The sequence below is a fragment of the Salvelinus fontinalis genome, unplaced genomic scaffold (assembly GCF_029448725.1).
Source record: "Salvelinus fontinalis isolate EN_2023a unplaced genomic scaffold, ASM2944872v1 scaffold_1972, whole genome shotgun sequence".
Lineage (NCBI taxonomy): Eukaryota > Metazoa > Chordata > Actinopteri > Salmoniformes > Salmonidae > Salvelinus > Salvelinus fontinalis.
The window spans coordinates 8,344-23,322 of NW_026602181.1; the positions used below are offsets into that span (position 1 = coordinate 8,344).

General features: G+C 41.7%; 1 protein-coding gene across 1 annotated transcript; it reads left to right on the forward strand.

Moving 5' to 3' along the window:
• The first annotated feature begins 656 nt into the window (after positions 1-656).
• On the forward strand, positions 657-2,143 carry LOC129850370 (coiled-coil domain-containing protein 34-like). The gene is made up of 2 exons (XM_055916823.1): positions 657-1,132; positions 1,588-2,143. The coding sequence occupies exons 1-2, from the start codon at positions 657-659 to the stop codon at positions 1,610-1,612; spliced, it is 501 nt and encodes a 166-aa protein (XP_055772798.1). The 3' UTR covers positions 1,613-2,143.
• Positions 2,144-14,979: the final 12,836 nt, after the last annotated feature.

The following is a 14,979-nucleotide window of genomic DNA, read 5'->3' on the forward strand; positions in this document are numbered from 1 at the left end:
ATGCCCTACTAGTGGCCATGCGGCCCTAAGCGATCACATATGCCCTACTAGTGGCCATGCGGCCCTAAGCGATCACATATGCCCTGCTAGTGGCCATCCGGCCCTAAGCGATCACATATGCCCTACTAGTGGCCATCCGGCCCTAAGCGATCACATATGCCCTACTAGTGGCCATCCGGCCCTAAGCGATCACATATGCCCTACTAGTGGCCATGCGGCCCTAAGCGATCACATATGCCCTAGTAGTGGCCATGCGGCCCTAAGCGATCACATATGCCCTACTAGTGGCCATGCGGCCCTAAGCGATCACATATGCCCTACTAGTGGCCATGCGGCCCTAAGCGATCACATATGCCCTACTAGTGGCCATGCGCCCCTAAGCGATCACATATGCCCCGGCACTATACAAAGAATAGGTGCCATTCGGGACTTATGTTCAACTTAGGGTCAATTCGGGAATTATTGCACTTTATTGACAAATTCCATGCCTTGCTCAACTGAAAAGAGTAAAGAATCATTGAGATTAAATTGTGTTTTCTATTCTTCATTCCCTGTGTCCATTACATTTAAGTTGATACCAGATCCCTAAGTTGAATGTGAACTCTACTTCTTCTCCCCTACCAGCCATCCCTGGACACACAAGGCTAACAGCCACCATGACACGGGCAGAGAGAGAGAGGGAGAAGAGGAAGGAGCTGCTGAAGGCTGAGAAGAGAAGGAAGAAGATGGAGGATTTTAATAAGCAGTGGAGAGAGCAGTCCCTGCTTAAAAAACAAACTCATCAGAAACTGAAGGAGGAGAGGGGGAAGATGAAGGGACATTACCTGGAGCAGATGAATCTGGAGGCCGATGCTCAAATCAACACCCGGTGTCTAACCACCCAACACAGCCACGATTATCTGGAGACAACACAGCCCACTGGATCTGGAGATGGCCACCAGGAAAGGCCAAGGAGGCAACAGGCATGGGCAGAGATCCAGGAGGGGAGTTCAGAGAACCAGCAGGAGTGGCCAGAGAACCAACAGGGGGGGCCAGACAGCCAGCAGCTAGAAGCTCCAGAAGAGGCTGAAACATCAGAGCCAACCTCCAAGAACAAGAAAAGGCCAGGCATCTGGAAGAGAATTAAGATGGGGTAAAGAATGTTTAAACATCTATTCATGTTTTACACTGTTAATATATATGTTGTCACTTTAAAAAGTGACATTATCCAAATGTGAGGGTTTAGTGTACATGCAACACACATGTAAATATATAGATACTTACCTGTCTCTGATGTCTTACAGCATTCCTGACCTGCTGTCTGCCTAGAGCTGGAACATGTAAATATATAGATACTTACCTGTCTCTGATGTCTTACAGCATTCCTGACCTGCTGTCTGCCTAGAGCTGGAACATGTAAATATATAGATACTTACCTGTCTCTGATGTCTTACAGCATTCCTGACCTGCTGTCTGCCTAGAGCTGGAACATGTAAATATATAGATACTTACCTGTCTCTGATGTCTGACAGCATTCCTGACCTGCTGTCTGCCTAGAGCTGGAACATGTAAATATATAGATACTTACCTGTCTCTGATGTCTTACAGCATTCCTGACCTGCTGTCTGCCTAGAGCTGGAACTCGAAGAAGCCACAGTTCCACTGAGGTTACGTTGGTCATTAAAAGTGTCGCCCAATAATTCCTCCTCCTCTTTAAGTCATCAAGCCACATTTCCTCCACAAAACATGATCGTCTCCTCAAGCCAGCAAGTATCCTCTTTATCAGGCAACAAACCATCGAAAGTCAGTGACTCTCCTCCCCAGAGCAGAGGTTCTCATCTTTATCCTAATTAAATTCATCTCTGCTCACCACCTCTACTGTCCTAGAAAATATCCCCAAAATGGAAATGGTTTAAACAGAAGTCCTCCCCTCAGACCAGTGGCTCCACAAACCAGAGTTTCTCATCTTTATTCAAGTTGAAGGCAACTCTGATCATTTCCACCACCTCACCTGTTAAGGGGAGGTGCTGAAAAGGAGGTCTGGGAGGAGGTCTGCAGGTAGCCTGGACCGGACCGGTAGCAGCTAAGTTACTGGCTCCATCCCCGGGCAGAGCTACTCAAGTCAGGCCAGTGATGTTTGACGATGTCATTTTTGTTATTAAAGTTTTACGTTTTAATAAAAGCATTAAATTTAAAAAACAATATTGTTGTTACGGTGTGGATTGTTTTGTTATTTATTAGAATTGAAACATCCAGTAGTCATGGTAGATGTTAGACTTTCAATGAGACGCCTAACATTCCATCAGTTTGCTACAATGTGTGACATGTTATATTAGAGAGGAGTACTCTATACACATCTATTTTAGACCAGAGGAGAAATATCAGATTGAAATAGCTTCTCTAAGAATCTGAGGAGAGAGCAACAGTAGACGCATCGTTAGCTCTCCCACCTCCAGTTCAGTACTTGGGTCATTCCACCAGTTGAGCACCTTTTGGGGAGTGTAACTTTTATTTCACCTAATTCTAACATTCTGTCATAAAGAGCACATGTTCAACTTAATAAAACACATGTTTTCCCATCTCAAAAGTTTAAAAAAATACATACTATAGCAAGTGTCTATTAAGTGCCAAATAAAGTGACAGGGTTGACTGTAACTGAGTTGACTGTTTCATTTAGAATCAACCATAGATCCCCATGTGACAGGGGGAATGGAATGCAAGCTTACCAAACAAATGTAAATTGTTTAAAGATTTCTAGACTGTCTATCTATAGGTAACAGGGTTGATGTGTTATAATTCACCCCGTGGTGATTGCAGCATGTACATTTTGGTGGGGAAAACTCCCCCAAAATGTTTTAGATGAATGCCAGCAAAACCACTACACAACACAACACTAAACAATACATGAATTGCACTATAACTTTGACAAACAGTGCCCACAAACTGTTATGGTAGACATAAAGCTATCCCAACAGCAGAGCTTTCTTTTCAGCACCATGGAGTGAATCCTTTTTAAAAAACATAGCTGATATGGCTGACTTGCTTAAACAAATGTGGTTTCTACTGACACTTGAGATGTACAAACTATGGCATAAGGGGACAACAAGTGGACTACAGGCAATCCGTAATTTTGATGAAGACATTAATGAGAGAGCTGGACAGACGCAGTCAATATAATCGTTAGTTCAGCACTTTAGAAATGTTGTTATGGGCCGCTCTTACAGTATTCTCCCTGTACACCAAGTCATAACTCTATGTAAGCAGACTTTGAAAGCTCTTACAATATTTGATGATGACATTTCTCTAAAGGCTATAGTCTACATGTGCAGCACCAAGTCAGAGCAGTAGGCTAAATTATGAGAGGGGAAAGGGACCAAATTATTCGTGTGAGGCACATGGGCTATTAACACCTTACTACACAACATACACTTAGTATTACTTTCTTAGCTACAGTATACACATCTCCCTGGCATAGTACATCATTTATAGAGCAGCATCCAATACATTGTTGGACTCACCTTGTTGTGATGTGCTCACTTGAACAGGAAGGTGTCGCGGCTCTACCAGGGGCTTGAGGTGGTCTCCCACAGCTCTGCTGGTGGAGTGGTAAATACCACCCCCGGCTCTACCAGGGGCTTGAGGTGGTCTCCCACAGCTCTGCTGGTGGAGTGGTAAACACCACCCCCGGCTCTACCAGGGCCTTGAGGTGGTCTCCCACAGCTCTGCTGGTGGAGTGGTAAACACCACCCCCGGCTCTACCAGGGGCTTGAGGTGGTCTCCCACAGCTCTGCTGGTGGAGTGGTAAACACCACCCCCGGCTCTACCAGGGCCTTGAGGTGGTCTCCCACAGCTCTGCTGGTGGAGTGGTAAACACCACCCCCGGCTCTACCAGGGGCTTGAGGTGGTCTCCCACAGCTCTGCTGGTGGAGTGGTAAACACCACCCCCGGCTCTACCAGGGGCTTGAGGTGGTCTCCCACAGCTCTGCTGGTGGAGTGGTAAACACCACCCCCGGCTCTACCGGGGGCTTGAGGTGGTCTCCCACAGCTCTGCTGGTGGAGTGGTAAACACTACCCCCGGCTCTACCAGGGGCTTGAGGTGGTCTCCCACAGCTCTGCTGGTGGAGTGGTAAACACCACCCCCGGCTCTACCGGGGGCTTGAGGTGGTCTCCCACAGCTCTCCTGGTGGAGTGGTAAACACCACCCCCGGCTCTACCAGGGGGCTTGAGGTGGTCTCTTGTTCTGTTGCCTTGCTGTTCCATTTCTTGACTGCCCCTGCAACACAGAACCACATTTAGTCATATTATATCAAAGTAATGGATATGAAGCATCTATGGACTCAGTTACACCAGGCACCTAAATGTGACTTCTGTTATCTGATTACTCCAAGATGCATTAGGTTCAGATCTACCAGGATGGGCCTTTGACATAGTCTGGATGCAGTCAGGCCACTGAATATAAATAAGCAACGTAAAGAAGTGGGTTGAATGAGTGTGGGAAAGTACATTCTACACAAATGACCTTCATAATAACAAAGAACAAATGTGTGTGTCTGAGAGGAAATTAACTTTCATACAGCCAAAAGGGGTGAGAAATTACACCAATATCAGTGGACAATTTGCACTAATGTAAATAAACACAGATGGAACATATTCCCTTTAGCTGATGTGATGAACCACTAAGGGGACATAAATATTTACCATCTAAACCATGTGTGACCTCTCACCTCTCTGGCTGTAGAAGTGTTCTTCCTAACCAGTCCCTCAACAGCTCTCTGACTGAGCTCCACCCTCACTGGGTCTTCAGAGGAGAGGAAGGCTGAGGAGGGATGGAAGGATGAATGGATCAGTCAGTCAATAAAGTGTAGAGCTGCTGTCTATGCTGTCTGACAAAATCACTATTTTCGTAGTTCATTAAAGTAAATATGTCTTTATGACTGCTGAATACAAACTATCAAACACTTAGATCATGTATTTTCAGGTAGAGATACATCCTTGGGATGTCTCTAGCCAATTGAAGTTGACATTTAAAATGGTTAAGTTAGGGTTTAGGGTAGGGATGTCCCAAGGATCCCAGGTAGCATTGACCATTGTGCATTCTTCTGTCTCTTTTACATAGCAGGTGATGAGTTCTGACTTCTGAACTTGAAAATATTAAATATCCTTATTATGTGAAATTGAATGAAACAATAATGTATGTTGATGCTAATATGATGTACAATATTCCATGATGTTTCTATATGATAACAATAGAGTAATATATTTAATATGATGTACAATATTCCATGATGTTTCTATATGATAACAATAGAGTAATATATTTAATATGATGTACAATATTCCATGATGTTTCTATATGATAACAATAGAGTAATATATTTAATATGATGTACAATATTCCATGATGTTTCTATATGATAACAATAGAGTAATATATTTAATATGATGTACAATATTCCATGATGTTTCTATATGATAACAGAGTAATATATTTAATATGATGTACAATATTCCATGATGTTTCTATGTGATAATAGAGTAATATATTTAATATGATGTACAATATTCCATGATGTTTCTATATGATAACAATAGAGTAATATATTTAATATGATGTACAATATTCCATGATGTTCCATTATGATAACAATACCGTAATATATTTAATATGATGTACAATATTACATGATGTTTCTATATGATAACAATAGCGTAATATATTTCATTTGCCATATACTATTTAACAGTTTCACTAATACATTTTTATTAACTTAATTATGATTCAACGTCAGTTCACCGTTTCACCTCATACAGTATTGGAGCAGCAGCAGCTGACTGCCCGGTTCAACGTCAGTTCACCGTCTCACCTCATACTGTATTGGAGCAGCAGCAGGTGACTGCCCGGTTCAACATCAGTTCACCGTCTCACCTCATACTGTATTGGAGCAGCAGCAGCTGACTGCCCGGTTCAACATCAGTTCACCGTCTCACCTCATACTGTATTGGAGCAGCAGCAGCAGCTGACTGCCCGGTTCAACATCAGTTCACCGTCTCACCTCATACTGTATTGGAGCAGCAGCAGCTGACTGCCCGGTTCAACATCAGTTTACCGTCTCACCTCATACTGTATTGGAGCAGCAGCAGCTGACTGCCCTGTTCAACATCAGTTCACCGTCTCACCACCTACTGTATTGGAGCAGCAGCAGCTGACTGCCCGGTTCAACATCAGTTCACCGTCTCACCTCATACTGTATTGGAGCAGCAGCAGCTGACTGCCCGGTTCAACATCAGTTCACCGTCTCACCTCATACTGTATTGTAGCAGCAGCAGCAGCTGACTGCCCGGTTCAACATCAGTTCACCGTCTCACCTCATACTGTATTGGAGCAGCAGCAGCAGCTGACTGCCCGGTTCAACATCAGTTCACCGTCTCACCTCATACTGTATTGGAGCAGCAGCAGCTGACTGCCCGGTTCAACGTCAGTTCACCGTCTCACCTCATACTGTATTGGAGCAGCAGCAGCTGACTGCCCTGTTCAACATCAGTTCACCGTCTCACCTCATACTGTATTGGAGCAGCAGCAGCTGACTGCCCGGTTCAACATCAGTTCAACGTCTCACCTCATACAGTATTGGAGCAGCTGTCTGCCCTGTTCAACATCAGTTCAACGTCTCACCTCATACTGTATTGGAGCAGCAGCAGCTGACTTGATCGTTGATGCTAATCATCATGTTTTGAATCTGAGCGTAAATAGAGCCGACTACAACTCTAAAAATGAAGGGTTCAACTGGAGTTGTTCTCAGATCCCCTAAGAACCGTAGGGTTCTTGGTCAATGAAAAACAGCCTCAAAAGGTTCTTCAAAGAACTTGTTAGAAGGTGGGTTCATCGAGGAACCTCCGTTGTTGCTGGACTTCTTCCGGGAACTTCGCAATTACAACTGAAAACGATGGTGACAAGTTTGGATGCGACAACAGTTAAAAAGGTTAAGTTGGGTTGATGTTTGGCTCTGAATATGTCACAAAAATGTTTATATAGTATATTAAAACATACTAATAATGGATAACGAAGACAATTAATGGTTTTCTGTGAATACCTTCCATAACGTTACTATAGTTAATTACCGTAAATATTAGAAAGCCGGGTTTGACCGTCGGCGTTGTATGAGCTACAGTACAGTACCGTTATCTAGCTAGCTAACGTTATGTCCTAACTAGGCACAACTAGGTTTGGATTATTTCCCTCAACTATATTCTTTCCCATATATTGTATATCGTTTCCATAAAGTCAACATGGCTTTACACTCATTAACGTAAGTTTACAATCTAGAGCAGTTCTTTCTTTTGTGATAATGAACTAGCTAACGTTAACTAACTAACTAACTAAGGACGGTGACCTGTCCAGACGAGATGTTACAACGAACTGAATCGTCAATGGAGGTCTTCCTCTTTATATAGCCTGCTACAGCATGCAATACTATTAACTCACAAGGGGGCATAACGTTACATGGACAATACTATCCCATTTTGGAAACGTTACATGTACAATACTATCCCATTTTGGAGACGTTACATGGACAATACTATCCCATTTTGGAAACGTTACATGGACAATACTATCCCATTTTGGAAACGTTACATGTACAATACTATCCCATTTTGGAAACGTTACATGGACAATACTATCCCATTTTGGAAACGTCACATATACAATACTTTCGCATTTTGGAAACGTTACATGGACAATACTATCCCATTTTGGAAACGTTACATGGACAGTACTATCCCATTTTGGAAACGTTACATGGACAATACTATCCCATTTTGGAAACGTTACATGGACAATACTATCCCATTTTGGAAACGTTACATGTACAATACTATCCCATTTTGGAAACGTTACATGGACAATACTATCCCATTTTGGAAACGTTACATGGACAATACTATCCCATTTTGGAAACGTTACATGGTCAATACTATCCCATTTTGGAAACGTTATATGGACAATACTATCCCGTTTTGGAAACGTTGCATGGTCAATACTATCCCATTTTGGAAACGTTATATGGACAATACTATCCCATTTTGGAAACGTTACATGGACATTACTATCCCATTTTGGAAACGTTGCATGGTCAATACTATCCCATTTTGGAAACGTTATATGGACAATACTATCCCATTTTGGAAACGTTACATGGACAATACTATCCCATTTTGGAAACGTTACATGTACGCAATATTAATTAAATATATATATATGTTTTAATGCTTGTATTTTGCATTCAATTGTTTCAATCCAAACACAGTATTGCTACTCAGCAAAATGTTGCATATAATCTTTCAAGTCAGCCTGATAAAATATTGAACAATTTGTGTACAAAGATATCTTGAAATGTGATATTAGGCCTGTATGGCAGTACTGTTACTGTATGGCAGTACTGTATTGGCTAGTGCTTTCTCCAATATGTTCTTCTATTTTACATTACATTGTATGTCGATGCCATTTATCTTTCAATATTTATTTAATATATATATATATATTTTAATGCTTGTAAGACTATTCTTTGACACATTTTCTCTTCCTTTGAAATTCTTATAGGACAGAACATGGACACAATGCAATTGGGATCAAGAAGAAGGTACAGATCTGTTGTAGGACAGCTGCATTTGAAGTGTACATTTAACCTACATAGCAGTCAATATGTAACGGATGTGAAATGGCGGGTACGCGCTAACAGCGTTTCAATCAGTTACGTCACTTGCTCTGAAACCTAGAAGTAGTGTTTCCCCTTTCTCTGCAAGGGCCGCGGTTGATGTGTGCAGAGGGTCCCTGGTTCCCGCCCGTGGGGACGGTCTAAAGTTATACTGTTACAAATACAAACTGAATCTTCATGGGACAATAGGGAAATCCATTTCACCGTGAGAGTGAAATCCCGCTGGCCTTTGATGGGGAGAACATCCACGCCCTCGAGGACGTCCCCATGTCAGAAAAACACTTATGTTGTTAAGTTACTGTGTTCTGGGGAGAAGAGAAGTCGGGGTGAAGTTACCAGGGCCGGTCATAAAGATGGCAAACTTCCAAACATAACCAAGTGAATATGATATACACACTAAATCGGAAAATTCAGTATTTAGCATCAAGTCTACAATATTGTTAGTTTACCTATGATTCATTTTTAATGTATGTTGTTTTTATTGTACATCATTATTTATATATTTTTTAAATGTCATGAAAAGCACTATACAAAGTAAATGTATTATTTATTATGGTCTGACATGTCTGCAGAAATGTTGCAATTTTGTAATGTGTTTTGTTTGGTAAATTGTTTGGTAAATTGTTCTGTAAATATTTATTCACATTTGTGGTGGCACTAAATAAATAAACAATTATTTAAATCAATATTGTCAATATTATTATTAAAATATTTTTTTATAATGGAGGGAGGGTGGACAGGGAGTTTAAGAAAATGGATTCTCCAGGAACCTTTACTTTTTAGAGTGTATAAATAACTTTTAGGGGTTCCCCCACAGTTTCAATTTGAAGAACCCCTACTTTTTAGAGTGTATATTGATAAAAGTCACCTTGTCCGAGAGACATTTACATAGTTACACACAGCCCAATTTGGGATGACTATTTTGGGGTGAAATAGCGGCCACAACAGACAGACCTGATATCGCCCATAATTCGGCCCATAATACATGAATTGTAAATATGAATGATCAAAACCAAATGGACACCCCTTTGTTAATATGTATTGTCAATAATTAACTTAATGGTAACATGGTATAATAAAAAATATATACATTTTTTTTGTTGATTGCATAGTCTTATTTTCAACGACTTTTCAATTACATTGTGCTAGGTGGGATAGCCTCAATGTCAAAACACAGTTTTAACATGTCCAAATTAATAACCAATATGCAGAAACAGTTTGGGATAAATTGAAAACCTAAACATAACATATGCTATTTACACAAACATCTGCCACAATAATCATATTTCTTGTATTTTTTTAAACAAGCTCCTTATAAACTGCACAAGCACCAAAAACGCTGTTGTTTTGACAAGTAGCAATAAATCACTGATATCAATTAGGGGGGAAATCAGGTTGTACGTGATGTTGGAATGCATTTAAATGTAGGGGTCGCTAAACAAAGGAACGCAACACTTATTTGTCATAACAAATCGATATCATGCTAAAATCATTTGTGCGACAGGAGAGAGATGAGGTTGCACGTCCTGTTAAAACTAACAGCTCAAAAACCACACGGAATCTGGGAATAATGTGTACTTACTAAATCTCATAAATAGTACTCTTTCAATTCAGAGCCTGGATTTTCCCCCTGAGGCTAATATCCATATCATGTTGAAATCAATAGAACAGGGGACAAACATTTAGGGTTCTACATTATGACATCATTAAAATACTCCTACTACAATGTTAAAACATTCTACATTGTGACATTAATTCATTGATATCATGAAACAACTCCATGTATTTTCTGATGTTTAGTCAGAGATCTTTTATCAGATTACCTCTGGTCACAGCTATACGATTTCTCTCCTGAGTGTGTTCTCTGGTGCACTGTCAGATAGCTAGATCTAGTAAAACTCTTCCCACATTGATCACAGCTATAAGGTTTCTCTCCTGTGTGTGTTCTCTGGTGTAATGTCAGATTGCTAGATTGACTAAAACTCTTCCCACATTGATCACAGCTATAAGGTTTATCTCCTGTGTGTGTTCTCTGGTGCACTGTCAGTTCACTAGATTGACAAAAACTCTTCCCACATTGATCACAACTATAAGGTTTCTCTCCTGTGTGTATTCTCTGGTGTATAGTCAGATTGCTAGATGAAGTAAAACTCTTCCCACATTGATCACATCTATAAGGTTTCTCCCCTGTGTGTGTTCTCTGGTGCACTGTCAGATGGCCAGATTGACTAAAACTCTTCCCACATTGATCACAGCTATGAGGTTTCTCTCCTGTGTGTGTTCTCTGGTGTAAAGTCAGATAGCCAGAAGTAGTAAAACTCTTCCCACATTGACCACAACTATAAGGTTTCGCTCCTGTGTGTGTTCTCTGGTGTAATGTCAGATAGCCAGAAGTAGTAAAACTCTTCCCACATTGACCACAGCTATAAGGTTTCTCTCCTGTGTGTGTTCTCTGGTGCACTGTCAGATCACTAGATTGACAAAAACTCTTCCCACATTGACCACAGCTATTAGGTTTCTCCCCTGTGTGTATTCTCTGGTGCAATGTCAGAGAGCCAGATGCAGTAAAACTCTTCCCACATTGATCACAGCTATAAGGTTTCTCTCCTGTGTGTATTCTCTGGTGTATAGTCAGATTGCCAGATGCAGTGAAACTCTTCCCACATTGATCACAGCTATAAGGTTTCTCTCCTGTGTGTGTTCTCTGGTGTAATGTCAGATTGCTAGATGTAGTAAAACTCTTCCCACAATGACCACAGCTATAAGGTTTCTCTCCTGTGTGTATTCTCTGGTGTATAGTCAGATTGCTAGATGTAGTAAAACTCTTCCCACATTGATCACAGCTATAAGATCTCTCTCCTGTGTGTGTTCTCTGATGCATTTTAATGCCTGATGAGGTGAATCTCTTCCCACAGTCAGAGCAGCAGTGAGTTCTCTTCCCTGTGGATCTCTGCAGGTGTTTATTGAGGCATTCTGATCTGGAGAGACTCTCCTCTGCCTTTTTAGCATCATGAGGTTGTTGAGGCTCCCCAGAGGATCCACGATAGTCCCGTATCTCTCCTGTGTGAACAACAAAGTCAGATGATTAAAGGCCCACAACAGTGGAAATCCACTGTAAAAGGTGATGCCAACAGCGTAGCCATGATGTTGTACAACAATTGGCGTCTGTAATGAATGTTAAAATTATTTGACAATTGCCTTAAAATGAGCAAGAATAGTCATATTTTAGTAGTAACATCTAAGATTGTAGACTAGAAATAAGTTATTCATGTTGTTGAAACTCTAAGCAGTGTGCCAGATGACTTTTGGTCTCCAATATAGGCCCCTTTCTGTGTTTAATAAAATTGTGGCACGAGGGCGATGCGCACACAATTTGATTGCAGAAACACCTCCCTGCTAATGAGGATGTAGTATATCTGGTAATGAGGAAACCGACAGTAATGGATGTAGTATATCTGCTAATGAGGAAACCACAAGTTATGGATGTAGTATATCTGCCTGGAGCAAAAATGGTGAGCAAAGGTTTTCGTTTTTCACAATGTATTCTGAATGGGGGAAAACTCAGGGGAGTAACCTCTATTTCCAGGTTGATTATGAGTACATTTCACACTACTTTGGATTATAATTGTAAGGCTCGTTTGAATGTCCTGCTTAATATAAATGTTTGCTACAGTATTAAGAATTATGTGTAATTATTGAAGAACCGCGTTAATGACAGTATACATTTGGGTGTTGCTAATAAAGTTAAGATTTCTTTGTATTTCACCTTTATTTAACCAGGTAGGCCAGTCGAGAACAAGTTCTCATTTACAACTGCGACCTGGCCAAGATAAAGCAAAGCAGTGCGACAAAAAAACAACAGAGTTACATACACTTGGGATAAACAAACGTAAGTGTCCCCTTTATTTTTTTGAGCAGTGTATATCCAATAACGTCCCAGACGGAGCATTTCTTCATGTAACTCATTGCAGACAAGGACATGACATGCCCAATGTGCGTGGCCAAGAACTGGCAATATGCCTGACCTGTCACTCCAAAGGCTCTCATTCGGTCCCACATCAGGCTAGATGCTTCATTACACGTTCTACTGCCTGTTGACATCTAGTGGAAGGCGTATGAAGTGCATACAGATCCATAAATATAAGGCATTTGAATAGGCGATGCCTTTCAAAGCGACCCATTTCAGAATTTTCACTTCCTGTTTGGAAGTTTGCCTGCCATGTGAGTTCTGTTTTACCCACAGATATAATTCAAACAGTTTTAGAAACTTCAGAGTGTTTTCTATCCAATAGTAATAATAATCATATTCATATCATATGATCTGGGACAGGGTACGAGGCCGTGTAATTTGGGCACCAATTCATCCAAAAGTGAAACTGTCGCCCCCTATCCCTATTAACTTGGCTTTCGAAGACTTTTGAAAGGCAGGGCAGGATGGATATAGGTCTGTAACAGTTTGGGTCTAGAGTGTAACCCCCTTTGAAGAGGGGGATGACCGCGGAAGCGTTCCAATCTTTAGTAATCTCGGACGATACGAAAGAGAGGTTGAACAGACTAGTAATAGGGGTTGCCACAATGGCGGAGGATAATTTTAGAAAGAGAGGGTCCAGATTGTCTAGCCCAGCTGATTTGTAAAGGCCCAGGTTTTGCAACTCTTTCAGAACATCAGCTATCTGGATTTGGGTGAAGGAGAAGCTAGGGAGGCTTGGGGAAGTAGCTGCGGGGGATGGGGAGCTGTTAGTGCAGTACGCCACAGGATGTTTTTGTGCTGGTCGAGGGCAGTCAGGTCTGGAGTGAGCCAAGGGCTATATCTGTTCTTAGGTCTACATTTTTTTAAAGGGGCATGCTTATTTAAGGTGGTGAGTAAATTACAATTAAAGAACAACTAGGCATCCCCTACTGAAGCGATGAGGTCAATATCCTTCCAGGATATCCGGGCCAGGTCGATTAGAAAGGCCTGCTCGCAGAAGTGTTTTAGGGAGCGTTTGACAGTGATGAGGGGTGGTCGTTTGACCGCGGACCCATAACGGATGCAGGCAATGATCACTGAGATCCTGATTGAAAACAGCAGAGGTGTATTTGGAGGGCAAGTTGCTCAGGATATCTATTAGGGTGCCCATGTTTACGGATTTAAGGTTGTACCTGGTGGGTTCCTTGATAATTTGTGTGAGATTGAGGGCATCTAGCTTGGATTGTAGGAAGGCCGGGGTGTTAAGCATATCCCAGATTAGGTCATCTCTGCAGTAGATTGCAACTCTCTTTTTGACAGTTCTATCTTGACGGAAAATGTTGTAGTTGGGGATGGAAATTTCAGAATTTTTGGTGGCCTTCCAAAGCCAGGATTCAGACACGGCAAGGACATCAAGGTTGTTGGAGTGTGCTAAAGCAGTGAGTAAAACAAACTTAGGGAGGAGGCTTCTGCTGTTAACATGCATGAAACCAAGGCTTTTATGGTTACAGAAGTCAACAAATGAGAGCGCCTGGGGACACACAGGGCCTGGTTTAACCTCTACGTCACCCGAGGAACAGAGGAGTAGGATGAGGGTACGGCTGAAGGCTGTCAGAACTGGTCGTCTAGTGCGTTGGGAACAGAGAATAAAAGGAGCAGATTTCTGGGTGTGGTAGGATAGATTCAAGGCATAATGTACAGACAGGGGTATGGTAGTGTGCGGGTACAGTGGAGATAAACGTAGGCATTGAATGACGATAAGAGAGGTTGGATCTCTGGAGGCACCAGTTATGCTAGGTGAGGTCACTGCATGTGTGGGAGGTGTGACAAAAGAGTTCCCTGGGGCATGTTGAGTGGGACTAGGGGCTCCGCAGTAAAACAAAACAATAATACCTACCCTAAACAACAGTATACAAGGCATATTGACATTAGAGAGAAATAAAGCGAGGCATAAAGAAATTACAGGTGTTGATTGGGAGAGCTAGCTAAGACAACAACGGGTAAGACAACAACAACAGGTAAAATGGCGATGAACGGGCAGAGAGGGTCAGTTAATAACCTTTTATGGCTGCAATCCCGCTACCGGGATGATATGGCTGAAAAGCATATTTTTAAAATCGGACACTTTTGGTGGGATTAACAACAAGATTACCTTTAAAATGATATAAGACACATGAATGTCTGAGGAATTTTAATTATGAGATTTCTGTTGTTTGAATTTGGCGCCCTGCACTATCATTGGCTGTTGTCATATCATCCCGGTAGCGGGATTGCAGCCATAAAAGGTTATTAACTGACCCTCTCTGCCCGTTCATCGCCATTTTACACTATCATTGG

Excerpts from the sequence above, each read along its gene's own strand:
- LOC129850370 (XM_055916823.1), top strand. The coding sequence starts at position 657 with ATGACACGGGCAGAGAGAGAGAGGGAGAAGAGGAAGGAGCTGCTGAAG. Across the intron at positions 1,133-1,587 it reads TGGAAGAGAATTAAGATGGG|CATTCCTGACCTGCTGTCTG; the intron begins GTAAAGAATGTT and ends GATGTCTTACAG.